The 27,682-nt window shown below is 38.0% G+C and overlaps 2 protein-coding genes and 1 long non-coding RNA gene across 5 annotated transcripts in view; 1 reads left to right on the top strand and 2 right to left on the bottom strand.

The window, feature by feature from the left end:
• Nucleotides 1-10,655, top strand: part of LOC127412723 (heterogeneous nuclear ribonucleoprotein H-like) — a 31,202-nt gene extending 20,547 nt beyond the window's left edge. The window contains exons 8-11 of one of the 3 annotated variants that reach the window (XM_051649327.1): nt 7,621-7,756; nt 8,076-8,159; nt 8,246-8,344; nt 10,510-10,655. In XM_051649327.1, the coding sequence (XP_051505287.1) occupies nt 7,621-7,756; nt 8,076-8,159; nt 8,246-8,344; nt 10,510-10,613 (423 nt within the window). In that variant the 3' untranslated portion in view covers nt 10,614-10,655. Of the gene's footprint in view, nt 1-6,305; nt 6,531-7,620; nt 7,757-8,075; nt 8,160-8,245; nt 8,477-10,509 lie in introns of those variants that run through there. The other 2 variants (XM_051649328.1, XR_007892470.1) reach the window with 2 other exon arrangements.
• Nucleotides 1-27,682, bottom strand: part of LOC127412738 (uncharacterized) — a 99,529-nt gene that overhangs the window by 43,042 nt on the left and 28,805 nt on the right. The gene's annotated exons all lie outside the window — the stretch shown is intronic.
• The window catches only part of LOC127412717 (RUN and FYVE domain-containing protein 1-like), a 33,692-nt gene continuing 17,915 nt past the window's right edge, over nt 11,906-27,682 (bottom strand). Inside the window, exons 5-17 of the mRNA XM_051649320.1 lie at nt 27,457-27,580; nt 27,309-27,370; nt 26,883-27,018; nt 26,592-26,693; nt 23,490-23,606; nt 23,217-23,384; nt 23,027-23,124; nt 15,101-15,220; nt 14,848-14,977; nt 14,442-14,536; nt 14,296-14,344; nt 12,129-12,206; nt 11,906-12,050 (exon numbers count right to left, since the gene is read on the bottom strand). Coding sequence (XP_051505280.1) covers nt 11,910-12,050; nt 12,129-12,206; nt 14,296-14,344; nt 14,442-14,536; nt 14,848-14,977; nt 15,101-15,220; nt 23,027-23,124; nt 23,217-23,384; nt 23,490-23,606; nt 26,592-26,693; nt 26,883-27,018; nt 27,309-27,370; nt 27,457-27,580 — 1,420 coding nt within the window. The 3' untranslated portion in view covers nt 11,906-11,909. The remainder of the gene's footprint in view (nt 12,051-12,128; nt 12,207-14,295; nt 14,345-14,441; nt 14,537-14,847; nt 14,978-15,100; nt 15,221-23,026; nt 23,125-23,216; nt 23,385-23,489; nt 23,607-26,591; nt 26,694-26,882; nt 27,019-27,308; nt 27,371-27,456; nt 27,581-27,682) is intronic.

The raw sequence follows: 27,682 nt of genomic DNA on the forward strand, positions 1-27,682 counted from the left end.
CAGACACTTTTAGGGCAGAAAAAAAAAAAATTTGAAGAAAAATAATAAGAATATAGCTGCAAGCAGCGATGGTCGGGGTTCAAGCACCACAGGGCCTTTAAGATAATGTTCTTCGTTATAATCATTTGTCAAACAATATGCAGTAAAGACAAGTCACACATTGCATACAAAATGTCAACTCAATCAGAGAGTGGTGGTGTTACAGGCACTTTATTTTTTGACATTGTTATAGCGCAACCAAGTGACCAAGGCACATTTCTTTGTATGTTTGTACTCAGAATGAGCCCTTACATATGTCTGTCAAATTTTGTGACAATATGTCATTGTTTAAGAGTTAACCCTTTCACGCATGTTTAGAATGTTCTAACTGAGCCCCCTGCGTGAGTTTTTTAAAACGGATCACATTCCTATTTCCACGGCGACACATTAAGCGGGTCACGTGATAATGTGCAGTGATTACGCAGTCACATAGTGATAATGGCAATGTATGAGGGATGTATCAGTTTCATTTCATTTATTGTTTTTGTTTTATTCAATATATTTATGAACTTGTTAACTAGATTGTGAAACATCTGATATTCCAGTTTTGAAATATGTGTAATTAGATGTATTATGTGTTTTAAATACTTTTATAATGCTCATATTAGGTGATGTGTTAGTTCAAACGGGCTGTGGGTGCCATGTGTGTTTATGCTGCAGAGCGGTCATGGAGTTAGAGTCTGTCAGATTTACAGCAGGTATATTCATACACTTCATTCGAAAGACATGAAAGTGAGTGTCTGGTGAATTGGGAGAAGAACAGAGTTAACTTTACAGATACCTACACAATGTTTTTGATGTGAATAAAATTTCATGAAATTATATTTGAAAGGTTATATTGTCATTTGTTATTGCTGCTTCCATAGACATCGGTGTGTATTTTTACAAACTATAAATGTTTTTGATAGAATTTCTGTATTTCAATGTCTGATATATAAAATAAACATTATATGGTTGAAAACACTAAACAGTTGTGATACATGACAAGCGCTGGACGAGTTCTTCTCTGGCTCAGTGCCAGTCACAGTGCTAAAACATATCTGAATTTGACTACGTCATGCACTGAACGTTCTAATCACACCGGCTTGATTGTACGCTTCTGCTGGGACCAGCCTATAATGATCAAATCAGTTTGTTTGTAAGTGTCAAAGAGTTCAGTCTATTTAAGTTAGCTATTTTAGCTATTTAAGTAAACAAACAATTTTGCCTCAAGAACCATTGGTGTTAGTCAAACTGCTCATTAAATATTTGAGATTAGGTTAAAAACGTACGTTTGCAAAGCTGTCCTGGTTTTTTTTTGTTCCATCTGAATGACAGCAGTGGCACAAAAGTCTGTCGAGTATTTGTATAAATAATTATCAAAACATTTTGACATTTGATTTTATGTGTCGACAACATGCAAAATATAAAGAGTTGGCTTGGCCACTTTTAGTTAAATAGTTATAACTCTATTGTCATGAAATATGACACTTATGTAAGGGCTCATTCTGAGGAGAGACATACAAATAAATGGCTGTTGGCCACTTGGTGGCAGTATAATAACAAGAAAATGTCAAATGAGTTTAACAAAGGAAAGTAATTCCAATCAAGTTGACATTTTGTATTCAGTTTGCTCATTGTCTTTAAAAAGGTTATTTTAATGCAGAACATGGGATTTTAAGTATTATTTAAAAAGCTGTAAGCGCTTCTAAGCACACAGAGATCATACAACATATACACTGTGTGGGCAAAAATATCTGAATACCCCTTTGTAGTTAATGTGTTTGAGAGTTTCTGTGAGGACAAATCTTGATGCTATGATATAAAACAACACTGTAGAGAATTTTTTTAATTTGTTGCAATAGTTTTGTGAGGTCTGCCTGGAAGTAAATGCACCTCAAATGAATACTAGATTTTTTAAAGGGAAATTTGTATTCTGAGTACCTACTCCACAGTAAATGTACTGGTGATAAAGTGTCAGGTCCTTGATGCTGTGGCTATATCTGAAATCAGTCACTATAGGCAAATATACATTAACAGGATAATGTGCAATTTTTTCAGTGTTTGCTTGTAGTATATGGTTTACCTGAGAGATTTCCTCAAACTTCCTTTTACTTCATTCAAATACAGGCTGGTGATCACTGCTTTGAAATGACTGCATTAAAACTTGGTAATTGTGTACATTTTGTTTTTGTGAAATTACCACCTTAAAATGTGTTGTGTAAATTTTGTGTTTTCATATTTTTTTATAAATTGATCCAATACCATATACAGTATAATGATTAGTAATTCTTGAGATATGGTACAAACCATCCCTGACATTTTCACATGCCATATAAAAGGCAGAAGTAATCAATTATAAATACTTTATTGAGGTCAGTGATTCCCCTTTATGGTTACTTGGGGATTGCTAGCAGTATTTACTCACTACATATGTAGTACTCACAACATGTTTTGTGTTACTGTCTTGTTTTAGTTCATAGTGTCCTGTCTTTATTATTTCCAGGTGTATTTTGTTATGCCATTACTTTTAAACCTTCAAACCTTTCCTGTGTCCTTTTTGAGGTATTTTCCATTCGTTACTGGATTGTTTAGTTGGGTTGGTTTTGCTCTTGTTCTGTCTGATGGGTTAGTTCTGTTTTGTTGCTCTTTGCAAACTCTGCTTAATGAATACACAGCATAAGCATCCTAACAGCCCTGTTCAAAGTGTATTCGTTACAAATACAACATAGTGGAAACAATAAACATTTAATTACAGTAACACAAACTGTTTTAACACAAGCTATTTTCATATTTCACCTGCTATTATGAGAAATCCATACAAGCTCTAATCATTTTTTTTTAAATTGTGGTTTAAGTTATTATGCTTATATTTTCTATAATACAACCAGGATTTTTCTATTGTGCTTATTCCATCATGCAACAGACAAGTTGTTTGGGATTTTTACCTGCAAGCAGCTATTATCAGGGTTCAGTCTTTATAGGGCATGTTTAAAAGGATTTCAAAAGAGGCACCTAAAACAGAGAAAGTGCATCAAAAACTTCAAGACAATTAAGCAAAGATCCTTTGAGATATAGCCATTTTTTTTTTATAGTCCACCACATAATTGCAGGCTCCTTCAGCATCACATCCTAGCATATATGTGCTAATTTTGATAAAAATCTGATGTTTATAACATAACCTATTCTTTAATCTCCACCAAATTTTGCATTTCATATACCATGATATGACCATGCTAAATTGAAAGTTCAGCTTACAGACTCCAACTAATTCCTGCACTTTATTTGTTACTCCTAAAACCTAGAACTGGTTTACAAAAGTACTGATTTTAACTGAAATATTTAACGCACAATTGTACTGACACCAATTCTTGAGGAAAAGTTGTTCAGAATGAGATCTATAATATATGAATTACTTGTGCTTGTGTGAAACATTGCATTATGTAAAACCTTTAATGCACATGTAAAACATAATAGTACCTCTCAGTAGTCTTTTAACTTTTTTTTTTTCTAAATGTTTACAGACCTCTAGGGCCAAGAGACAAACAGGTCTACCACATTTTGTTCTGATCTTTGTCTGATAGCTGCTGAAAGTTGATTGGCCAATGGCAGCAATGTTTCTCAGAATATGTGACTGTCATCATAGAAAATGATGGCACTTCAGATAAAGACACTGCATGCAAATTTAGAGATCACTCAGACCAATGGTTCCATAGATGGGTAGAACCAAATTCATGTATTTTCTTTACTGTGATAGCACTACTAAGTAGTCAAGCACCATTTCTTTGTATGGGTGTCCTCAGAAAAAGCCCTTACATCAAAGCGTAACATTTTGTTGAAATATCTCATTGTGTTTAAGATATTCCACCGTCCCTCAGGAAATAACACTATTCACCATTCCAGCAGATCTAACCAAGCATAACTACATACTTAAGCTATAGCAAAAGACACGAGAACCTGTGAACATATCCGTCCTTCACCCCAAAGTTCCAATTGTATCGCCACCAAGTGGTCAATCTCCATTTAATTTTTCTAAAATAGAGTTATAGCCATTTAAGTAAAACTGTCCAGTCCACTACATGCATTTTGGCTGGCTGTACCCACCCTGATTGGAAAAATAAACATGTTTTTACATAATTAGTGATCTAGGGACTCCAAACAAATCATTCTAGATTGGTTTCACAATGCATTTATGAGGTGTCTGAGTATTGTCGCTCTTTCCGAGTATAACCGTTATCACAGTATACTGTTGCAAGCCTAGTAATAGCATCTGATTTTTTATTGCCTGATGGTGGCCAAGTTTATGATGTATAAAAATATGCCTCTTCATATGTGTATAAACTGTGATGGTGTTACATTATCATGTTACATAACCATTTAAGTAAAACTGACCATATACAGTTTTTTGCATGCAAGAAAAATGCAAGGGCGCCTTGTGAACACTTTGCACACACCACTGAGACCAAGAGTCAAATATGTCCATCAAGTTTCATTCAAATCGGCCTTTGTTGACCTTGTCTGATAGCTGCTGAATGTTGATAGGTCAGTGGTAGCCATGTTTTTCAAGATATGCAGATTTCTTCAAAGACCTTGTTGGGACATTGGACAAAGACATTGCATGCAAAATTTCAAGTCATTTGGACTAACAGTTCCATATTTAGAGCCTTTTGAAAATGTGTAAGTGTTTTTGGCTCAGCCCACAAGATTTCACTGGTCTATTATAGCCATGCAAAACACAACTCAACATGTTTTTAATAATTATTGATGTAGGGACTCCAAAGAATCTTTCTAAACTGGTTTAATTTTGATTGAACTTAAAACCTATGACTAGTTCGCAAAAGTAGTTTTTTAAAATAAACTCAAACATTTAATGAACGGTTTGATTGACATTTATGGTTCTTGAGGCAAAGTTGTGCAAAACGAGGAGAGCTATCATATGAGATGAATTACTTGTGTTTTTTTAAAACACTGTGTTAAATCCAACTGTTAAAAGGCACAAAAATCATGAAAACGCCACCCAGTGGCCGATTTTTTTAAAACTTTGCACAGACCTCTTAGGCCAAGAGTCAAATAGGTCCACCAAGGTTCATTCTGATCGACCTATGTTAACCCTGTGTAATAGCTGCTTAAATTTGATTGGTCGATGGCGGCCATGTTTTTCAAGATGCAACTGTCCTCATAGACCTTGATAGTAGCTTGGACAGAGACACTGCATGCAAAATTTCAAGTTGATCGGACCAACGGTTCCATAGTTACAGCTGTTTAAATATGTAAAATTATTATAGTGCCACCAAGAGGCAGAGCCATGTAATTTTTTTCACGTGTCCTCAGAATGACTCTATACTTAACTTTATCGAATTGGGTGAGAATATCTCATTCCGTTCAAGAGTTATAACCATTTAAGCAAAACTCGCCACTCGCGCTATGTACGTTTTAGCATACCGTTGCGAAGATTAATCAATGTAAAACATTTTTTGGATAACTTTTCATAAGGGGACTCTGCTGAATCTTTCTGCACTGGTTTGGTTCCGATGGGGCAAACGGCCTAGGACTAGTTCATTTTAAAAAAAAAATTCAAATAATCGCAAATTGCGGAAACATTTTCATGGCGGAAATGAATTCGGATATAAAACACTTGATAATACGACAATCGGTTCAGGAGTTATGGCCCAAAACACGTTTTCCTTTGTTATAGCGCCACCATCTGGCCGGTCGGGCCGAAACTTTGCGGCGTTGTAGACTGGGGGAGTACTACCTACCCTCAAAGTTTCAGTTCTCTACAGCTTATGGTTTGGTCTGCACGATCAGTTTTAGGGCAGAATAATAATAATAATAAAAATTCCTACAAAAACAATAGGGTTCGTGCACCTTCGGTGCTTGGTCCTCAAAAAAAAAAAAAAAAAAGGCGCTCAGTTTCCTCGAACAGTCAAGTGAATTTTCAGTTAGTCGGACCACTCAGCTGCAACGTGAGTACCACAAAATAATTACTCCATTGACTTTATATAGGACATCGCTTGCTGTATGTTTTACGGCCATCCTTAGCATCTATTCTCAATTTTGCCGGGGATATTAGTGCAGAAGCGACCTTCCTTTGATGTAAGAGTTTCTTACATTCCTTGAATCGATCACGTTTCTCTCTTGTCAAATTTGCAAAGTCTGGGAACAAGAAAATGCTATTGTTCTTCCAAGAAAGCCTTCCTTTACTCCTAGCCCTGTGTAACACAAAATCTTTATTGGATGATCTCAGAAATTTGGCCAGAATTGATCGGGCTTGTCTCCCTCAGCAGATCACCGAGACGGAACCCTGTGAGCTCGCTCGATTTCCAGCTTATAGCCTGTTATGTCAAGCAGATTCGGAAACAGCCCTTCCAGGAATTTCACCATCTCCTGACCCACTTCGGCCTCAGGAATTCCGACAATTCGGACGTTATTCCACCGGCTATGGTTCACCATGTCCTCCAACTTCTCCCAGACACGTTCCAAATCCACCTTGGTCGCTAGCGGATTAGCAGGTAATTCCCTCTCCGATGACTCCAGATAATCGATCCGTTTCTCGACATCCGCCACTCTTGTAACCACCTCAGAGCATTTAGTCTCCGTGGCAGTGATTGATCTACGTATTACAGCAAGATCCTCCAAGTCAGCAACAATCTTCGTCAGCATTGCCGACATGTTTAACATCTCTCATCAAATTTCCCTAATTTCTCCGACCAAATCGACTCCCAAGCTTGGGGCCTTCTCGGGGGTGTCAGCTTGAGCACATAAGTGTCTTTTAATGTCTCCAGAGCCCGAGGATTTTGAATTCTTTGACACATTGTCCTCCTAGAACAGTTATGGAACAGAGTGTATCAAATCTCACCGGTTTATGTCATTAATAGTGTTAAAACTAGCAAAGTGCGCAGAGCTCGCCATTCACATGTCTGAACCTCGCGTGGCGTCACGTGACTCCCGAGGCATTTGTTTTTTTTCTGATTAACATTTATTTTATTGATTATAGATAACAAAGAAAAGCAATGTTTAACCCCACCGTGACCCTTAAAAACATCCCTGTGGTCACAAAAGATAGACACACACACACACACAAAAAAAAAAAAAAAAAAAAAAATATATATATATATATATATATATAAAATCACACAGATTTAAAACTAAACTGCTCTCTCCACTGCCCCTCCCCAAGAGCCCTCCAAAAACGGCAAATAGCTGGCCCATCTCCGTGCACCATTCTTGAAATGAGGGTGCTCCAGTCGACTTCCATCCCCTTAAAACAGTTTGTCTGCCGATCATGACACTGGTTAGAACCCAATTTTTTATGTGTTTATCTCCTATATTGATGACTGCCCCATCTCTAAAAATACAGAGTCTGGGGCAAAATGAAATTTGAGTGCCCAGTACGTCACACATAAAACTCTGAACCTTCAACCAAAATTCTTGGATCTTAACACACCACCAAAAAACATGGGTTGAGGCATTTGATTGTTGAAGATTCTAATTGATTTATCTCCACCACTGTTTGTTTAAATGGCGTCCCCTTCAGTGTCCTTGTTTGGCCCCAGAAGATATTGCTGTCTGTTCACTGTCTTGTCTCAATGTTCTCTTTAGTTCTTCTCTCCACTGAACCCGGTGCGTGTTCACCTGGAGATCGGCCCTGATGGGAGAGTAACAGGCGAGGCGGATGTAGAGTTTGCCACGCATGAGGATGCTGTGGCTGCCATGTCGAAGGACAAAGCCAATATGCGTAAGTGTTAGGTTTGGGAACAGAGACCTGGTTCTTATTCAGAAGCAGTTTGGTTTTTAAAAAAAAAATACTGGAACCATATGAATTTAATCACAGTTAACTGTTATTGTCTGCATTAAATGATTTATGCTCATTTCAATAAATCAAACACTAAAAGCTGTTTAAAAACAGTAACTTCATCAGCAATTTGTAATAGTACTGCTACATAACTATGTCTTTAAACATTAGATGAGAGTGCTGCTTACATGGAGCAGTTTACACTTAGATTGCAATAGATGAGCATTCAGGAGTCTGATTACCATGCGTAATTATTGTGCAGAGCACCGTTATGTGGAGCTGTTCCTAAATTCAACAGCAGGCGGTGGAAGTGGAGGATATAGTGGTCAAATGATGGGCAGTATGGGTAAGACCTCTTGAGATTAACAAATCATACAGTGAGTAGAATGACCAACTCTCATTTTTCATGAATGCATTGTTATTGCTCTTTAGGCAACCAGTCGTCTTACGGACACAGCAGCCAACAGATGGGCTCTGGCTACAGCAGTGGTTATGGTAACCAGAGTGGCATGGGGGGCTACAGTGACTACAGTGAGTGTCAGCTCTTCCGTAGCTCTCCTAGCCGGTGCCATGCCAAATCCTATCGTCCTTGGACCCCTAGGGGTAGCAGTTTGTAATGCCTGATTAAAAAGCCTTTCGTGTTATCCTGTTGTAGCTGATCAGGTAAATACAATCATAATTAAACTACTTCAATACCAATAATATTATTTTTAATAAAGTTTGTCTGGATTTTACATTGACGATAGCAGTATCTTTATGTTGTGATATCTAAACAATAATAATGTGTACCCTTTGAGTCAACATTATTATGCAATTCATAATAATTATTTTAAATGATTAAATAAGAAAACAGGGTTTTACCAAATCTAACACAGAACACAAAATTCTACAAGGATTTGTTATGATTGTGAAGTAACCTGCATAGGCTGTGCTGGCTAACCGTTTAGCTTGCTGACTGGAAACTCGTAAACATAAATGTTTAATTTGATCAGTTGTACCTTATAAATATAAAAAAATTTAACCAAATGTAAATATATATATATATATATATATATATATATATATATATATATATATATATATATGAAAATACCTGTATTTGGGGATTTCTCATTGGGCACTTAATAGAATACCCAAAGGAAGTTGTTCCAGCTAGTATAATCATTTAGGGGTCCAAGTGGGTAGAATTTGACGCATCACTGAAGGCCCTTTCGCATGACTCGCATCAACATTCACCAATCAGTGCATTGATTTCTATGAAGCAAAGCGTCAAGCTTGAGCAATAAACCGCTGCGCTGTGTTTTGCATAGGTCAAACATACAGAGCCCCTTACAGGATAGGGAGGGAATTTATTTTCTGAAGTAATTTTGCATTCCCTCATTATACATTCTGCATTTCCTCACAATATCATTATCTATTCCTTACCAGTATTAACCATGGTTTTACTACAGTAACTATAGTTCAACTATTTGGATAAATGTATTGCGAGGGAACCCAAAATAATTGTGAGGGATCGCAAAACTCATTTGCAATGGAATGCAAAGCAAAATATTTCAGGAAAACTGAAAATTTATTGCGGTGGAATACAAAACATATTGAGAGGGAACGCAACAAAAATATTGCGGTTAAACGGACACCGCTTATTACGTGAGAACGCAAAACTTATTGCACGGGAACGTAACGCAAAATATTGCGGGGAAACGGACACCACTTATTATGTGGGAAAGCAAACCTTATTGCGAGGGAACACAATGCAAAACTTATTGCGAGAGAATGTAACGCAAAATGTTGCAGGGAAACGGACACTACTTATTATGTGGAAAAGCAAAACTTATTGCGAGGAAACGTTAAGCAAAACTTATTGCGATGGAATGTTATGCAAAATATTGCGGGGGAACGGAATGCAAAACATTGCGATGGAACACAAAACTTATTGCGGGGGAACGGAAAACTATTGCGAGGGAACACAAAACTTATTGCGGGGGAACAGAAAACTATTGCGTGGGCATGAAATACAAAACTTATTCTGGGGGAACAGAAAACTGTTAGAAGAGAAAGGAGAACAATTGCGCGGGAATGGAATGCAAAACATTACAGGGAAACGGACACCACGTATTGTGGTTGAACGCAAATCTATTGCAAGGGAATGCAAAACTATTTCAGAAAATAAATTCCCTCCCTGTCCTTTAAGGGGCTCCATAGCGGCACAACGTTTCATGGAACATTTTTTTTTTTTTTACTTAAACCCGTTTGCCGCAGATTTTTTGAAACACAGCCAGTAATTGCCAAACATGATGTATCATTACGTAGACAGTGCCGGCACGAAAACCTAAACCTAGATAAAATTGAGTTCTGAGCATCCCGAGAACCAACGTTCAACAAGTCATTTCTTTTTTTGTAATGTATCAGAGCAGTAGGCAGGATGCTTTTGTGTTCTAAACTAAAGTATGTTACCTCTTTCTTTTGTTGTATCCACAATTTTTAATTCTCCGCTTTCTTGCTATCTAGTAACCTCGTAAAAACACCTTATTCTGACACTTTTCATGTGCAGGTCAAAGCGGCATGTGACTTTTTTCGAAAGGTACGCCCTGTGTGTGAAAGGGAGAGTTGTAGTTGAAGCTGTGATTTCATTCAGCTCATTTGTGGCGCACTAAGAACTCCCTGGTCCTGAAATCTGTATTTCTCCCTCCTGTCAGGTAATCAGGGTGGAATGGGCAGCAGTTACTATGGCGGAGGCAGCCGTGGATCGCTGGGCATGAACGGTCTCAACAGCAGCATAGGGGGAGGTTGGGGCATGTAGCCTTTGGATTAAGGGGCTTTTCATAGCTGGTTTATAACCTACAACAAACCTTAAGTTAAAGTGTCATCTTTTTTTTTTTTTTTCTTTGTTCCTTTCTACTATAATGTTGGTTGTGTTTAGAGCTGTTCTTTGTATTGTACACATGCAAACTTCCTTTGCCCTGTTGACAAGACTGGGGATACTTGTGAAACTACCCTTTTTTTTTTTTTTTTGTAAAAAGATTTAGTAATTTATGGTAAAGAGAAATTCTTGCTGAAATATGACAGCCCATTTACCAAACTAGAGAGGTGCTTGCAAATCTGTTTTTATAGTGAAGAGGTGATAATTCCATGCATGCATGTTACTGTTGTGTTTACCAGCATTTGCATTTTTCCAAGTAATGTACCAAACCTGTGATGTCAGTGTAAGTGCACGAAGTGGACATTTGTCTGATTCCTCATTTCTTCACACATGGATTAATACTTCTGAGGCAGTGTTTATTAAACAGTACACAATTCTATAAAATCTCCAGAATTTTCAAACTTCATTACAGCTTTATGAGCAGAACAGAAGACTAAAAGTATTCTCACAAGGTACAACACATTTTCATACAATCTAAAATATACATTTTATTCATAGAAGTTTAAAAAGCTGTGTAAAATAACCACATTTTTATTGGATTAGTATGAGCGAATGAACGTTAAATTGGAGAAAATACAATGCACTTGCTCTTTAATCTTCTTGCAAACTGTCAATACTGTAAATTTAACATTGCCTCTAGTTTTGCACTTGAGGAAAAATTTATTTGTGCACTTGGCTACACAACTTCCAAAATATGTGATTAACCTACTGACTTCCAATTGGTATTGGTCACCATTTTTGATACCTCTGACATGCACAATCTGTGGCTTAAACTGTTATAGTACAGGCATTTACACTTAAAATGATACAAGATTAGAATTCAGCTATGTGTAAAAAAAAAAAAAACTTTTGCGTACTGCTGTTCAGTATGCTTTAATCAAAAATCCTCAGCATCCACTCTTGGTGAACACCTGAAAGGCTTAAATGTGTTAGTTTTCTCCCTAAATTGGAGACTATTAGTAAAAATACAATCATTTATCTTAATGTCACTATTGTGGTTAATTATCTTACTGTCAAAGAAACTTTGCATATGATGTTTCAACCAGAAGCCAATGGTGCCACAAGAAATGACAGCATTAATGCATAAGTGTTACTGTTGGTCTTAAAATGCCAAAAAAAAATATTTTGTGAGTTGGCCTGTAGTTTTATACAAACATGATGGTATTGTAAGTGTTGTCAAGAGCCAGTGGTACTCCTCTGGAGCAGGAGGGAATGGCAGACGTCACATACGCGGACAGGTCTGGGATATGAAGGTAGAGCCAGCTCATTACTGGAGCAGCTGTTGCAGTAGATGTCTCCACAGTTTCTGCAATGGTGCTTCAATGGAAACAACAAGAGTGGGGTTACACACATTACAGAGAGAAATACACTCACTGAGCATGAAGTATTACTTACTTTCCTCCGAGATATTGAGAACTCTTTTTGGCATTGTTTGCACTGTGTGGCTTCATCATCTTTTAGCCAGGCATGGCCCTGGAAAACAGATGAACAAATCAGTTACAATTATCCTGACTCTAGTATTACAGAAAACTGGACAGAAATGAAAAGCTAGGTAAATGCAAAACATTTTTAACGGTGCATCTTTTTACATTTTATGTAATATAAACTCAGCAAAACGTCTTCTCACTTTCAACTGCTTTTATTTTCAGCAAACTTAACGTGTAAATATTTGTATGAACATAAAAAGATTCAGCAACTAAGACATAAACTGAACAAGTTTCACAGACATGTGACTAACAGAAATGGAATAATGTGTCCCTGAACAAAGGGGGGGTCAAAATCACAAGTAACAGTCAGTATCTGGTGTGGCCACCAGCTGCATTAAGTACTGCAGTGCATCTCCTCCTCATGGACTGCACCAGATTTGCCAGTTCTTGCTGTGAGATGTTACCCCACTCTTCCACCAAGACACTTGCAAGTTCCTGGACATTTCTGGGGGGAATGGCCCAAGGCCTCACCCTCCGATACAACAGGTCCCAGACGTGCTCAATGGGATTGAGATCTGGGCTCTTCGCTGGCCATGGCAGATTTCTACTAGCCCTGTAACCAGTGGAATCTCAATCTCAAAATTTTTACAGTAGAATGGTACTATAGTGGACTTATAGAGGTTCCTATCTGGTCCCCAACCAGAGATATTCAACCCGATAGTGAGGGGAATTCTAAAAAAAATTCACTTTCTCACCCCCATAAAAAAATAAGATTAGTCTCAAACCTGAAATGTTCTGCATGCACACTATACTTACCTAGGTACCCCCTTAAAAAATTAAGACTGTGACTCGAACCCTTCCCATTTCAAATTGACCCTAAATGTGGAACTTTGAGTATTTTATTAGTTCAGGAATCAGGCTTCACTGGTCACGCTGTATGTTTTACACTATAGATTCAAAAGAACCGATTCTTAAGAATCATTAGTTCGGGAATCAGGCTTCACTGGTCACGCTGTATGTTTTACACTATAGATTCAAAAGAACCGATTCTTAAGAATCATTAGTTCAGGAATCAGGCTTCACTGGTCACGCTGTATGTTTTGCACTATAGATTCAAAAGAACTGGTTCATAAGAATCATTAGTTCGGGATTCAGGTTTCACTGGTCACGCTGTATGTTTCACACTGTTGATTCAAAGGAACCGGTTCATAAGAGTCATTAGTTCAGGAATCAGGCTTCACTGGTCACGCTGTATGTTTTGCACTATAGATTCAAAAGAACCGATTCATAAGAGTCATTAGTTCAGGAATCAGGCTTCACTGGTCACGCTGTATGTTTTGCAGTATAGATTCAAAAGAACTGGTTCATAAGAATCCTTAGTTCGGGAGTCACGCTGTACGTTTTGCACTATAGATTCATAAGAACTGGATCATAAGAATCATTAGCTCGGGAATCAGGCTTCACTGGTCATGCTGTATGTTTTACACTATAGATTCAAAAGAACCAATTCATAAGAATCATTAGTTTGGAAATCGGACTACACTGATCGTGCTATAGATCAAATGAACCAGCTCATGAAAGTCATTAGTTCAGGAATCAGGCTTCACTGGTCACGCTGTATGTTTTACACTATAGATTCAAAAGAACTGGTTCATAAGAGTCATTAGTTTGGGAATCAGGCTTCACTGGTCATGCTGTATGTTTCACACTGTTGATTCAAAGGAACCGGTTCTTAAGAATCATTAGTTTGGGAATCAGGCTTCACTGGTCATGCTGTATGTTTTGCACTATAGATTCAAAAGAACCGGTTCATAAGAGTCATTAGTTTGGGAATCAGGCTTCACTGGTCACACTGTATGTTTTGCACTACAGATTCAAAAGAACCGGTTCATAAGAGTCATTAGTTCGGGTATCAGGCTACACTATACACCCTGCTGATTCAGTAGTGCAGGCAACACTGTCAGAGCATTTCAGCACGGTATTTGGTCTGCATCGGCAAAAGAATGCATAATCGTAAATGGAACCGAAAGTCCTGAAAATTATTTAGTTCTTTAAAAAAAAATGAAAGGGGTCTTTCACTTTACAAAAATATAAATAAATCACATCAAATATGTTTTTATATGAAGCTCTTTTACCTTCAATGCTTTGTTGACCTCTTTGAAGTCCTCCATCTTGAGTTTGGACCTGAAAGCAGGATTTCAGCATTAGAGGCCCAGTATATGAAATCTTGATTTATTCTAGAACTTCAGAAAGAAGGTACGACAGGCAAGAGTTCTCTTACTGGCTGAGATGAAGACCCATCTCCTGTAGAGCCTTTTCCTGTTCCTCACACAGCTGCTGGAGCTGTTTCTTCTCATGTCGCAGTTCAAGCAATTCCTGCAGAAACAAAGTTTCCACCCTTAGGAAACACTGTGGCATGCTAAATCAAAGCTGTACCAGGTGAACATAGTAATCCACCAACAATGTAAGATGTCATGATGAACAAGTTTGCTCTTCTTTAGATTTAACCTACATGACCAGTCAAAAGTTTGGACACACTTGGACAAGATCTTAAAAAACTTTTGATCTAGGCTTAAGCTTTAACGCTTGAAATTAGTTTTGGAGACAAATATAAACTATGTATGAATTACTTCACAAGAAATTGAATATTTCAAAATTATTAGTGCATGCATGGCAGCATGTCTGACCGTCTGCAGGCCTTGCAGCTGTTGCAGTTGTGTGCACAGCTCAGTGCTGTTGTCCTGCTCTCTCTGCAGCTCTCTCTGCAGGTTCTGCCGCTGTTCTTTCTCTGTGCTGAGCTCTGACTCCAAGCCTGCCCTGCCAAAAGAAAGAATGGCAACAACATTGACATTGAGCAGCACGGATCAAGGGTCTTGTGGGGTGAAATTATGACTGCAAAGTGAAAAGTTAGCATGTTTATGAAAGCCTGATTTGCAATACCTGAGTGTGTCCAGGTCAGCCAGACGCTTCTGCAGAGCGTTCACTTTCCCTTTCATCTCTGATCGCAGCTCATTTTGGCTTTCATCCGTGTTCTTGCACAAATTCTCTGAATTCTGAAGCCTGCAAAGAAAACACTACTGTTTAAAAGATTTATACACAGGTGCATCTCAATAAATTAGAATGTCGTGGAAAAGTTCATTTATTTCAGTAATTCAACTCAAATTGTGAAACTCGTGTATTAAATAAATTCAGTGCACACAGACTGAAGTAGTTTAAGTCTTTGGTTCTTTTAATTGTGGTGATTTTGGCTCACATTTAACAAAAACCCACCAATTCACTATCTCAAAAAATTAGAATATGGTGACATGCCAATCAGCTAATCAACTCAAAACACCTGCAAAGGTTTCCTGAGCCTTCAAAATGGTCTCTCAGTTTGGTTCACTAGGCTACACAATCATGGGGAAGACTGCTGATCTGACAGTTGTCCAGAAGACAATCACTGACACCCTTCACAAGGAGGGTAAGCCACAAACATTCATTGCCAAAGAAGCTGGCTGTTCACAGAGTGCTGTATCCAAGCATGTTAACAGAAAGTTGAGTGGAAGAAAAAGTGTGGAAGAAAAAGATGCACAACCAACCGAGAGAACCGCAGCCTTATGAGGATTGTCAAGCAAAATCGATTCAAGAATTTGGGTGAACTTCACAAGGAATGGACTGAGGCTGGGGTCAAGGCATCAAGAGCCACCACACACAGACGTGTCAAGGAATTTGGCTACAGTTGTCGTATTCCTCTTGTTAAGCCACTCCTGAACCACAGACAATGTCAGAGGCGTCTTACCTGGGCTAAGGAGAAGAAGAACTGGACTGTTGCCCAGTGGTCCAAAGTCCTCTTTTCAGATGAGAGCAAGTTTTGTATTTCATTTGGAAACCAAGGTCCTAGAGTCTGGAGGAAGGGTGGAGAAGCTCATAGCCCAAGCTGCTTGAAGTCCAGTGTTAAGTTTCCACAGTCTGTGATGATTTGGGGTGCAATGTCATCTGCTGGTGTTGGTCCATTGTGTTTTTTGAAAACCAAAGTCACTGCACCCATTTACCAAGAAATTTTGGAGCACTTCATGCTTCCTTCTGCTGACCAGCTTTTTAAAGATGCTGATTTCATTTTCCAGCAGGATTTGGCACCTGCCCACACTGCCAAAAGCACCAAAAGTTGGTTAAATGACCATGGTGTTGGTGTGCTTGACTGACCAGCAAACTCACCAGACCTGAACCCCATAGAGAATCTATGGGGTATTGTCAAGAGGAAAATGAGAAACAAGAGACCAAAAAATGCAGATGAGCTGAAGGCCACTGTCAAAGAAACCTGGGCTTCCATACCACCTCAGCAGTGCCACAAACTGATCACCTCCATGCCACGCCGAATTTGAGGCAGTAATTAAAGCAAAAGGAGCCCCTACCAAGTATTGAGTACATATACAGTAAATGAACATACTTTCCAGAAGGCCAACAATTCACTAAAAATGTTTTTTTTATTGGTCTTATGATGTATTCTAATTTTTTGAGATAGTGAATTGGTGGGTTTTTGTTAAATGTGAGCCAAAATCATCACAATTAAAAGAACCAAAGACTTGAACTACTTCAGTCTGTGTGCATTGAATTTATTTAATACACGAGTTTCACAATTTGAGTTGAATTACTGAAATAAGTGAACTTTTCCATGACATTCTAATTTATTGAGATGCACCTGTATATATATATATATATATTAAAAAAAAGGATTTAAAGGAAAAGTTATTTCAGAAATGAAAATTCTGTCTGTATTTACCCTGGTTGTTCGAAACCTGTATGCTGTTATTTATTTTCCTTGAACATAGAAATTGTAAATAATCTTTAGCCATACAACATATGCATTTTTTCATTCAATGACAATACATATTGACCACACCTGTCAAGCACCACAAAGAAAAACAAAACACTAGAAAAGTAGTCCATATGACTCGCTATATTTCAAGTTTTCTAAAGCCAAACGACAGATTTGTTTGAGGAAAAGAATGAAATTTAAGTCATTATTCACTGATAATCTTTCCCACGCTATGAGATTAAAAAATGGCGGAAGTTTTAAGTCACTTTTCTCCATTTTACTGCGTGCTTCGTTACAACTGCGTGCATTTTACCGTGTGCACCCGTTTCTCTTTTTTTCCCACTTGTCTACATCTCGCGTCTCAACTGCGTGAATTAGTTTTCTCCTTTGTGATTTACACGGATTATTGCATCAATCTCAAACATCTGCTGATCAGGATCCACATTGAACCGCATCGATCTCAAACCCTCGCCGCTCAAGAACAACCACAACAACAACAACAACAACAACAACAACAAACAATTGCGGTAAGTCATGGCATCCCCTCATGTTATTTCTTCCTGCACTGTATGCCACATGTTTACTATAGCTTCTTCCGTCAGCAGTGAGGGATTTACATGTGATAAATCTAAGGAATTAGTCAGGCTGATGGAGAAGGTTAATGAGATAGAGACTCCGTTTCAGATGCGGTTAGAACAGCGAGCAACACACACACTTTGGTTCCGGCTGTAGAGCCCCCGCCGCAGGGCATTTGGGTGACGTCTCTGCGGCATACTCGCTCCGCAAAGCGACACCACTCTCCCTTTCCTGTTAGGGTTTCCAATCGATTCTCCCCACTCAGTGATGCACCCAATGAGAATCATGTTGAAAGAGCCATAGAAATAGGTGATTCTATTTTAAGGAATGTGGAAATAGAGACTCCAGCCACTATTGTTAAATGCATTTCGGGGGCTCGGGCATCTGACATCAGATCAAATTTCCAAGTGCTGGCTAATGCTAAATGTAGATTTTCTAAAATTGTTATTCATGTCGGCACTAACGATGTCTGGCTTTGCCAGTCAGAGATCACTAAAGATAATGTTAAAGAGGTGCGGGAAACAATGTCAGACACTGTAATAAGCTCTGGTATATAGGTTTATAGTAGCTTAGTGTCACTGAATGGCTGGATGTCTGAGTGGTGTCCAGAGAATAGCATAGGATTTATAGACAGTTGGAAGAGTTTTTGGGGTAGACATGACCTGCTAAAGCGAGACGACTCCATCCCTCCAGGGAAGGTGCTGCTCTCCTCAAGTAATTTTGCTCATAGTGTTAATAATGATAGTATCTGACTAACTGGGACCCAGGTCAGGAAGCAGACAAACTGGTTAATCCGAACATCTGCTAGCTGCCTTGAGACGTCACACAGGTCACATAAACTACAACACATAGAGACTGTATCACCTAGATATCATATAGAGTCTGTGTCTGTTCCCAGACCTACTAAACACAAACCCCTTACTAAATCATTTAGAAAAAAATATGATTAAGGTAAAACTTTAAAAAATAAAATAAAAAAAATAATAAATTGAAGAAAAACATCATGTAAAGGGGGCTACTTAACATTAGGGGCTAGTTGCACCAGCTGGACGTTAAAATGTTGCTGTGTTACTGGAGAAAGAAATGATGAGAGTGGAGATGGAGACGGAGATGTTAAGGGTGGAAAAGGAGAAGCTTGAGCTCAAGAAATGGAAACTTGTCTTAGAAATCCAGCTATTACAGTAAAGGGCCAGCTACACAATCGAGAATGACTGTGTTTTTATGAACATCTAAATAATCCCATACACCCCATTAATCTAAATAAATATACTGTAAATCCCTGAATAAACAATTTAATCAATAAATAATTTATTTACAAGCTGGCTACATAAATAACATTCATCACATAATGAATAAAAACATTATGCCAGCAATCATTTTGCACAGCTTGACTTTGTTATTCACTTTGCTTATGTTTTGCGATAATACAAAAATTTGAAATGTTGATGTAAAAAAATTACTAAAGATAATATTTTTCTTGCATTAAAACAGCTACAATTCTTATACAGGCTGATCAGCCGAATGATATTGCTTCTGATGAGACGAGCAGTTACATTCTCCTCTGCGGCTTGTTCTCTGATATGTTCCACCTCTGCCTCCACTGGTCCCAAATCCTCCAATGGGAGAGGCACTCTCATAGCTATGCAAATGTTGTGCAGCACAGCTGCTGCACACATGATGGTGCATGCCCTCTCTGGCTCCTTCCTGATTTCACTATGCAAGCAGTGGAATCAAAAAAAAAAAAACAATTCTCCCTAATAACCAATAAGTGTAGGCTAAAATAAACAGGGGGTGGACATGTTTCATATTTAACCTAAACATAAGCCACACACACCAGCACTTGAGAACTCCAATGCAGCGCTCAATGATCGACCTCGTCTGTGAGTGCACATAGTTGTATTGCCTTTCCTGCTCCGTCCGGGGTACCATGACATGTGTCATCAGCCACTCCTTTAAAGGGTAGACACTGTCGCCAAGCATTATGCCAGAGAGCCGTCCCTCCTCACACACTCTTGCCAGTGCGCTCTCCCTCAAGATGCATGCGTCATGGGCAGACCCATACCACCGCGCCACCACATAAATTAATTTCATGTCTGCATCGCACACAACCTGAACATTAATTGAGTGAAAGCCTTACCTGTTTACAAAAAAGGTACTTGTTTTTAGGTGGTGCCTGGATGCGCATGAGTACCCTCAATACAGCCAAAAATACTAGGCATGCCAGAGTCTCTGCAAAATCTCTCCTTGGTGTGTGTGGCCTACCCCTGGGTGGGTAGACGAACATATTGGTGAGCCCAATCTTGAAGGGCCAGAGAAACTCATCATTTGCTGCGATCAGCTAATGTAACTCAATCTATACCATGCTATCGTTTAGGTAGAACTATTCTTTCGACCACTGAAGACAGTTTCACTAATAATCTTCCAGAATTGTCTCACATACTCAGTAAGCGAAAAAGTCTAGAAGAACTTGATGTAATAGAAAATATAAATACAGTCTTCTCTAGCACTCTTGATAGTGTTGCCCCCCTTCGATTAAAGAAAAAAGCCCCGCACCATGGTACAATGATCACACTCATGCTCATAAGAGAGCAGCTCGGAAAATGGAGCGCAAGTGGAAGAATACAAAATTATTTCGTATTTTGCGAATGAGGTATTTTGCGGTGCTCGGAAGGATAGTGTCTGCAGCTACAGACAGGCACTAAAAGCTGCCAGGTCAACATATTTTAGCAAACTCATAGAAAATAACCACAACAATCTTAGGTGTTTATTCAGTACTGTGGCTAAATTTGTTAGGAATAAAGCCTCAACAGAACCAGATATTCCGTCGCAGCACAAGAGTAATGACTTCACGAATTTCTTTACTGATAAAATTGAAATAATCAGAAATAAAATTGGAATTATGCAATCAACTGTCACAGCACCTCAGAAAACAGTGTCTCATAATTTTCCTTACGAACAACTTCAATCCTTCGCTGTCATAGATCATGAAGAGCTAACAAATCTTTTCAAAAAATCAAAAGCCACAACATGTATGTTAGATCCAATACCAACTAAGCTCTTAAAAGAGGTATTCCCTGTAATCTCAGAACCTCTTCTTAATATTATTAACTCCTCGCTATCCTTAGGACATGTCCCAAGAAACTTTAAAATGGCAGTTATCAAACCGCTTATTAAGAAGCCACAGCTTGATCCTGGCGAATTGGCTAATTATAGATCGATTTCAAATCTCCCATTTATGTCAAAAATACTAGAAATGGTAGAGTCCTCCCAACTATGTTCATTTCTACAGAGAAAAGGCCCCATCACAATACAGAGACTGCACTTATCATCTGATCACGGCTGCATTTCTCTTCTGGTGCTTTTAGATCTTAGAGCTGCCTTCGACACCATAGATCATGACATTCTCTTGAACAGGCAGGAGAATTATATTGGCATTAGTGGACTTGTATTAGCATGGTTCAGGTCCTATTTTTCAGACTGCAACCACTTTGTATGTGTAAACAAGGAATTGCCAAATCAAACAAAAGTTAAATATGGAGTGCCACAGGGATCAGTTTTAGGGCCTCTGCTTTTCTCCTTTTATATGCTTACCCTGGGAGATATTATCAGGAATCGTGGAATAAGTTTCCACTGTTATGCCGACGGTACCCAACTTTACATTTCTTCTAAACCCAATTAAATTTCACAATTCTCCAAATTAGCAGAGTGTATCAATGAAATCAAAGATTGGATGGCCAGAAATTTCCTTCTACTCAATTCCGACAAAACAGAGGTACTAATTATTGGACCAAAAACCTCTAAAAATAAGCCGCTAAAATATAATTTGACTCTCGATGGATGTACTGTTCCATCGTCTTCTACAGCGAAGAACTTAGGTGTTATATTTGATACCAATCTGTCCTTTGAAAATCTAATTTCCAATGTTTGTAGAACAGCTAATTCTAAAAACGAATTCATGTGTTCATCACCTCAAGACTAGATTATTGTAATGCATTACTGTGAGGATGTCCAGCAAGTTCAATAAAAAAAACATCAATTGGTTCAAAATGCAGCAGACAGAGTGCTGACTAGAACCAAGAAACATGATATTAGCCCAATTTTATCATCATTACATTGGCTACCTGTTAAATTTCATTTTAATTTTAAAATTCTGTTAACTACATACAAAGCTTTGAATGGTCTAGATCCACAGTACTTAAGTGACCTTCTACCACGCTATATTCCATCACGTTCATTACGATCACAAAATTCTAGCCTGTTAATAGTTCCTAGAATATCAAAATCCACAAAAGGAGGTAGATCCTTTTCATTTTTGGCTCCTAAACTATGGAATGGTCTCCCTAACACTGTTCGGGACACAGACACACTCACTCAGTTTAAGTCTAGACTAAAGACTCATCAATTTAGCCAGGCATACACCTAATGTATCCATCAACTCACAATTAGGCTGCTTTAGTTAGGTCTGCCGGAACCAGAAACATTTCTCAGAAACAATTCTCATAATATATAACTCTGCAATAAACTGAATGGCATCTACGCTAATATTATTCTATTTGTTTCCCTGTCTCATCCTCGGGATTTATATTCTGAGGTAACCAGAGCTGTCCAGATCCAGCTCTGTTCCTGCTTGGTGTTGGACTCCACTGCTACTTGTCGCTGAATGATGATGACAAACTACAGCCGGTGCTAGCCAGACATTACTTCAGTCTTTTACGATGGACTTCAGAGGATGAACTGATGCCAACTATAAGACATCGGATACTTCATATGCCACTGCCTGAACATTGGACTTAGGATGGACCCCACCGAACCTCACAGAAATGACCTAATTTTAAACCATGACTTGCACTGCACACAAATAACTAATACTGGCATTATATGCTGTTTAGCCAGAGGGGAACTGGCCCCCACAGTGAGCCTGGTTTCTCCCAAGGTTATTTTTCTCCATTAACCAACATCTTATGGAGTTTTGTGTTCCTTGCCACAGTCGCCTTCGGCTTGCTCACTGGGGTTCTAAATACAATTATTATTTAACTATTTAATTATTTATTTTTATACACAATTTACGATTACACAATAATGACTCTAAGACTTTATAGATATTACCGTTTTATTTTCTGTAAAGCTGCTTTGAAATGATGTGTGTTGTGAAAAGCACTATACAAAATAAATAAGTTACTTTCTAAAACACATTTCATTGAACAGTTTTTGTTTTTCAGCTCAGTGAATTCAAAATATTGTCAGTTTTCTCCTTGTTCATTGACTCATACCCTTCAGCTGTCACAAAATGCAAACAGATGTAAAAATTGACGTAATTAAAATATTCCACGAGTCACACGGACCACATTAATGGTTAGTTAATGGTGTTTTCTGGTCCTTTACACGCATCAGCAATCAACTGTCATTTGGAACAACATGCGGGTGAGTAAATTATAACAGAAGTTTCTTGTTTATGTGAACTGTTCCTTTAAAATGTGCCATCATCCTGATCTCACCTCTGCTCTAGTTCTTTCATGGATGCCTCCATCTGAATCATTTTCTTTTCAAGCTGTAGCATCTCCTCCACTTTTCTCTGGGCTACTCGGTCAGACTCCTTATTGGTTTAGACAAAAATACATGCGTTTCAATTGGCTACAAGTATGCATATTCCAAATAACGTACAGTAAGAACCACAAAGTGTAATACCTGTGCTTTGTTGAACATCTGCAGGTTGAGATTCTTGACCTGGTCCAGTTGTTGTCGTAATGCGCCCAGTGTGTCCTGTTTCTCGTGAGTGTCCTTTTCCAGGAGTTTCATGGCCACCTCCATTTCCTGCTTCAGTCCTATCTGCAGCTCCAGCTCTTTTTGCAGCTCCTGATTGGCCAAAAGGTTAACTTAGCCTCTATGATTGGTTCTATAGAACACTGCCTCAAAATCAAAAAGAATTCATCCAGAGTTTAGCAGACAGCAAATTTTTACCTGCCGGATTCGTTTCTCCTCTTTATACTGCTTCCAAACTACATTGTACAATTCATCCAAACCCTGACGTGTCTGCCGATACGTTTCCAACTCCACCTGGCTGTCCTGAAGAGTCACCTAAAAGAACAGGCAGCGTTTAAAATGAAAAGATGGATGTTTCTTCAGCTTTGGGCACTTTTTGCTCTGTGGACTTTATGTTTTAAAAAAAAAAAAAATCAAATATTAATGTTTTTGAAATAAAAAAAGTTAGCACCTCATTTGTCTTGCTAATGCTGATTTCATTGCTAACATTTTATGTATCCTCAATACACAATTAAATAATTTTTCACACTTAATTTGGCAAAATTACAGCTTGATTGGAAATAGGGTTGCCAACTTTCTACCAGCCAAACATGGGACATTTCAGCTTTAAATACGGAACACTTTTTTCCAGCGGGGCTCCAGCATAAGATGCTGAGCAAAGGTTAAAGAGGTCCACCTAAAGCTTGTTCACATAGAAAACAATTGAAAAACAGGGCTGACGGACAGAAAAAAAGTTCGGTGTGAACAGCCCCTAATACGCTTAAAATGAAAACTGCTTTAAAACAATCTCCAGGAAAAAAATAATTTCTATCAATAATAATGTTTTAATAAACACTACTTTTTGTCAAAAGAATGAAGCTGCAATCAATAGAGAAAGACAATATTTTCTGTCCAGTATTTTCTTCCCCATAATTAACTTTAGTCTTTTTAATTTTTAAAGCACAAAGAACTGGTTTCCTGTTAAAAATGTGGGTCATCAGTTTGTAGACTGTTGGCTATATGACTAATGTGTCAAAAATATTATTTACTATTTAGTAAATACTATTTTTTTTTATCACTAAAAAATTATTAGTCTAAGTCTTAATAGTAACCATTCATTATAATGGATTTACCGCAAAGTGATCATTACCTCGTCTCTTGTATGCTGCGATCAGCTAATGTAACTCAATCCACACCACGCTATTGTTCAGGTAGAACTATTCTTTCAACCACTAAAGATTGCTTCACTAATAATGTTCCAGAATTGTCTCACATACTCAGTAAGCCAAAAAGTCTAGAAGAACTTGATGCAATACCAGAAAATATACAGTCTTCTATCGCACTCTTGATAGCGTCGACCCCCTTCGATTAAAGAAAATTAAAGAAAAAAGCCCCGCACCATGGTACAATGATCACATACATGCTCTCAAGAGAGCAGCTCGGAAAATGGAGCGCAAGTGAAATACAAAATTAGAGGTATTTCGCAGTATTTTGCAATTTTATGTAATGTCATGAATTACTGGTGTTTTTGAAATAACAATGGTGAGAAACAATTATCATGCACTCGAATGCTATCCGTTTGACAAAATTCTCCTGCTTCTGACTGAAAACTCGACAGAAGACATGCACTGGTTTTCACTGATCTTTTCCCCAACCGCTTCTGTCAAGTGTAGCGTTTGTGTAACTTCTAACAGTTGATAACTCACACAACTCACTTGAAAGGTGTTTGTTTCATGTCCATTTTCCTGATTTATAAAACATTCTTGGCAGTTTGGGTGTGAGACACTAAAATACAGGACAAACGGCGTCCTATATGGATTTCATATGGAACGCAACTTTGTTCCCTCAAATACAGGACGGTTGGCAACCCTAATTGGAAATGATGCCCAATAAAAATATTCTGCTCACATGTGACATTTACCTTGAATTTACATTGCTTTCTTCAAACATCACTTGTCTCATATTCTATCTCAAGCATGCTCATCACTGACAGTTTTGTTGACTTGGTTAACAGGTACACTAACCTTTGAGAAAACTTTATTAGGGGCAACTTTGTTTGGGGTGGTGGAAATGACGCTACAACAGTTTGATGATCACAATTTTTGAAAAATTGATAGACACGTTTTTCACACAATAAATATTAAAATGGTTTAAGTTTATTTCACTCTCTGTTTAGATTATCATAGTTTTAAACATGTAATAATTAGTATTTTTACAACTGATTTTTAAAGTGAAATATTGAAAGACTGAGTCTGGGACAATGATAAAACAGTAAAATCTGTACATAAAAGGCATTTAAAAGTACCAAAAATAAAGACCTGGTAAAATGTTTCTAGGTCAGTTTTAATGATACTTTCATACAACAAAAAGATTTTGTTTGAATAAAAATCAACCCCTGGGACACAAATGTGCCCAAAGTTGAAGAAACACCCAATTGCCAAAAAAAGGATTTTACTTTGAGTACATAAAAAAATGGCAAGATGTCTGGTGCCCCTATTCTTTGACCTCAGTGGAAAATGTACCAATGATTAACATTTATATTTAGCTAATAATTTGTTTTTATTGTTTTACTGTTGTAACTCCAAAAAACTCGATGTTGTGACAGATTTCTAGCATTGAGCCCACTAAACGAAAAACATGCAGAACAAAATCACGAAGGGTCTCGAGGTTTTGTGCAAGGTAACGTTTGTTGCGAAGGATACAAGGGAAAAACAGCTAAATAATTCCACTGACATCGGGACAAAATAAATCATATCGCTTCTGAACATATACGTAGATTAAACCAATGGAGTCATATGAATTACTTTTATGCTGACTTTATATGCTTTTTGAAATTTCAAAAGGTCTGATCACCATTCACTTTTATTCTATGGACCTACAGAGCTGAAGTATTCTTCCAAAAATCTTCATTTGTGTTCTGCTGAAGAAAAAAAGTCACACATCTGGGATGGCACGAGGGTGAGTAAATGATGAGAGCATTTTCATTTTTGGGTGAACTATCCCTTTAAAGGCAGCATCCAACTAGCCGACTTACAATCATAAGCTTCATTTCACACAATATTTACTGGAACTGACACTAGGTAGAATGATCACTTTTGTGAATCGGACAATCAGGTACAATTTTCAGCAGATACAGATCATTTCAAAATGGCCATTTATGAGCTGATAATGACCTGGCCGATGTACTGATCACTAGTTTTTAACAAAAATAGGCCTTTTTATTGAAATGTGCAATTAAAAATTATTTAGCTTGAAAAAAGCACTATAAAAGAAAGAATCAGCATGCACAACAGCATGAGTGTGTGTTTTGAGAAGTCTCACCTCCTCTTTTCTCTGACTAGTTTGGAGAATATTTGCATTTTCCTGTTTAAGTTGTTCCTGCTCTTCACGCAGTGCGTTGATTCTGTCTGTAGCTGCTGTCAGCTGTACAAACGACATCAAATAAATAAATCATATTTTACATTTTCCCACGATAATGTTGTATAAACAACATTTACAACTGATGTTACAGATTACACTGTATTTGTTTTATAGGAGGATATAGAACAATATAGTCTGAAAAACTAAAGTAATTCAACAGGTGTTCTAAGTCCAGAGTTTGAAGATCTTGACCTCCTCAATGAGTTTGCCATTGGTCTTCTCCAGCGAGTCCATCTTGGCCTGAAGATCCGTCACTGTGCAGCTAAGATGGCGGTTCAGTTCCTCTATATAGTGCTTCTGGTCAAGGATGGCTGTCATTTTTGAATCACTGTTAGCAGTAAAGAGGAGTGTCAACTTCAACTGTGTGTTTGGGGTGGAACTATCTGTTTGTCTAACCAACGGAAGGCAGGTGAAATGTTCATGAAATGACACTAGTGTCGCAGAAATGACACACTTTACCTTTAATCAAAATCGATAAACATATTTGCATTGAGTTTTAATAGAATACCTCTCTTCTAATACTGCTTACTAACAGTATAATTACCAATTTGCTACATTATTGCATATAACAAACAATAGTTCTTCAGTGGTCAAAAGGATGGATCAGTGTTCACTCACTCTTGTGTGGTTTCAGTTGTCTGTGGATCCTTTAAATATAATGAGAAGTCAATAACACACACCTGTGTAAACAAGAGGACAAGGTATTTACAGAGCCTGTCAAAGTGGATATCTGGTCTAGCATGATTTTGACGGCTGTATGTTTCACCTGAGAATCCAGATCCTCTCCTTTCACACACAAATTAGCATCGATCACATTCAGGCCCACCAGCATGCCCACGATAACAGCCCCTTCCTCCTCCAATATAAGAGACCCGGGCTCATAAAACTCCCTGAGACAGAAAGAGAGAGCACTTAAACACTACAAATGGTCAGATTGGTATCATATTACATAAATTCTGAACAAAAATGTATTAAACAGTAGAATTCACTAA

This window comes from Myxocyprinus asiaticus, chromosome 22 (genome assembly GCF_019703515.2).
Source record: "Myxocyprinus asiaticus isolate MX2 ecotype Aquarium Trade chromosome 22, UBuf_Myxa_2, whole genome shotgun sequence".
Lineage (NCBI taxonomy): Eukaryota > Metazoa > Chordata > Actinopteri > Cypriniformes > Catostomidae > Myxocyprinus > Myxocyprinus asiaticus.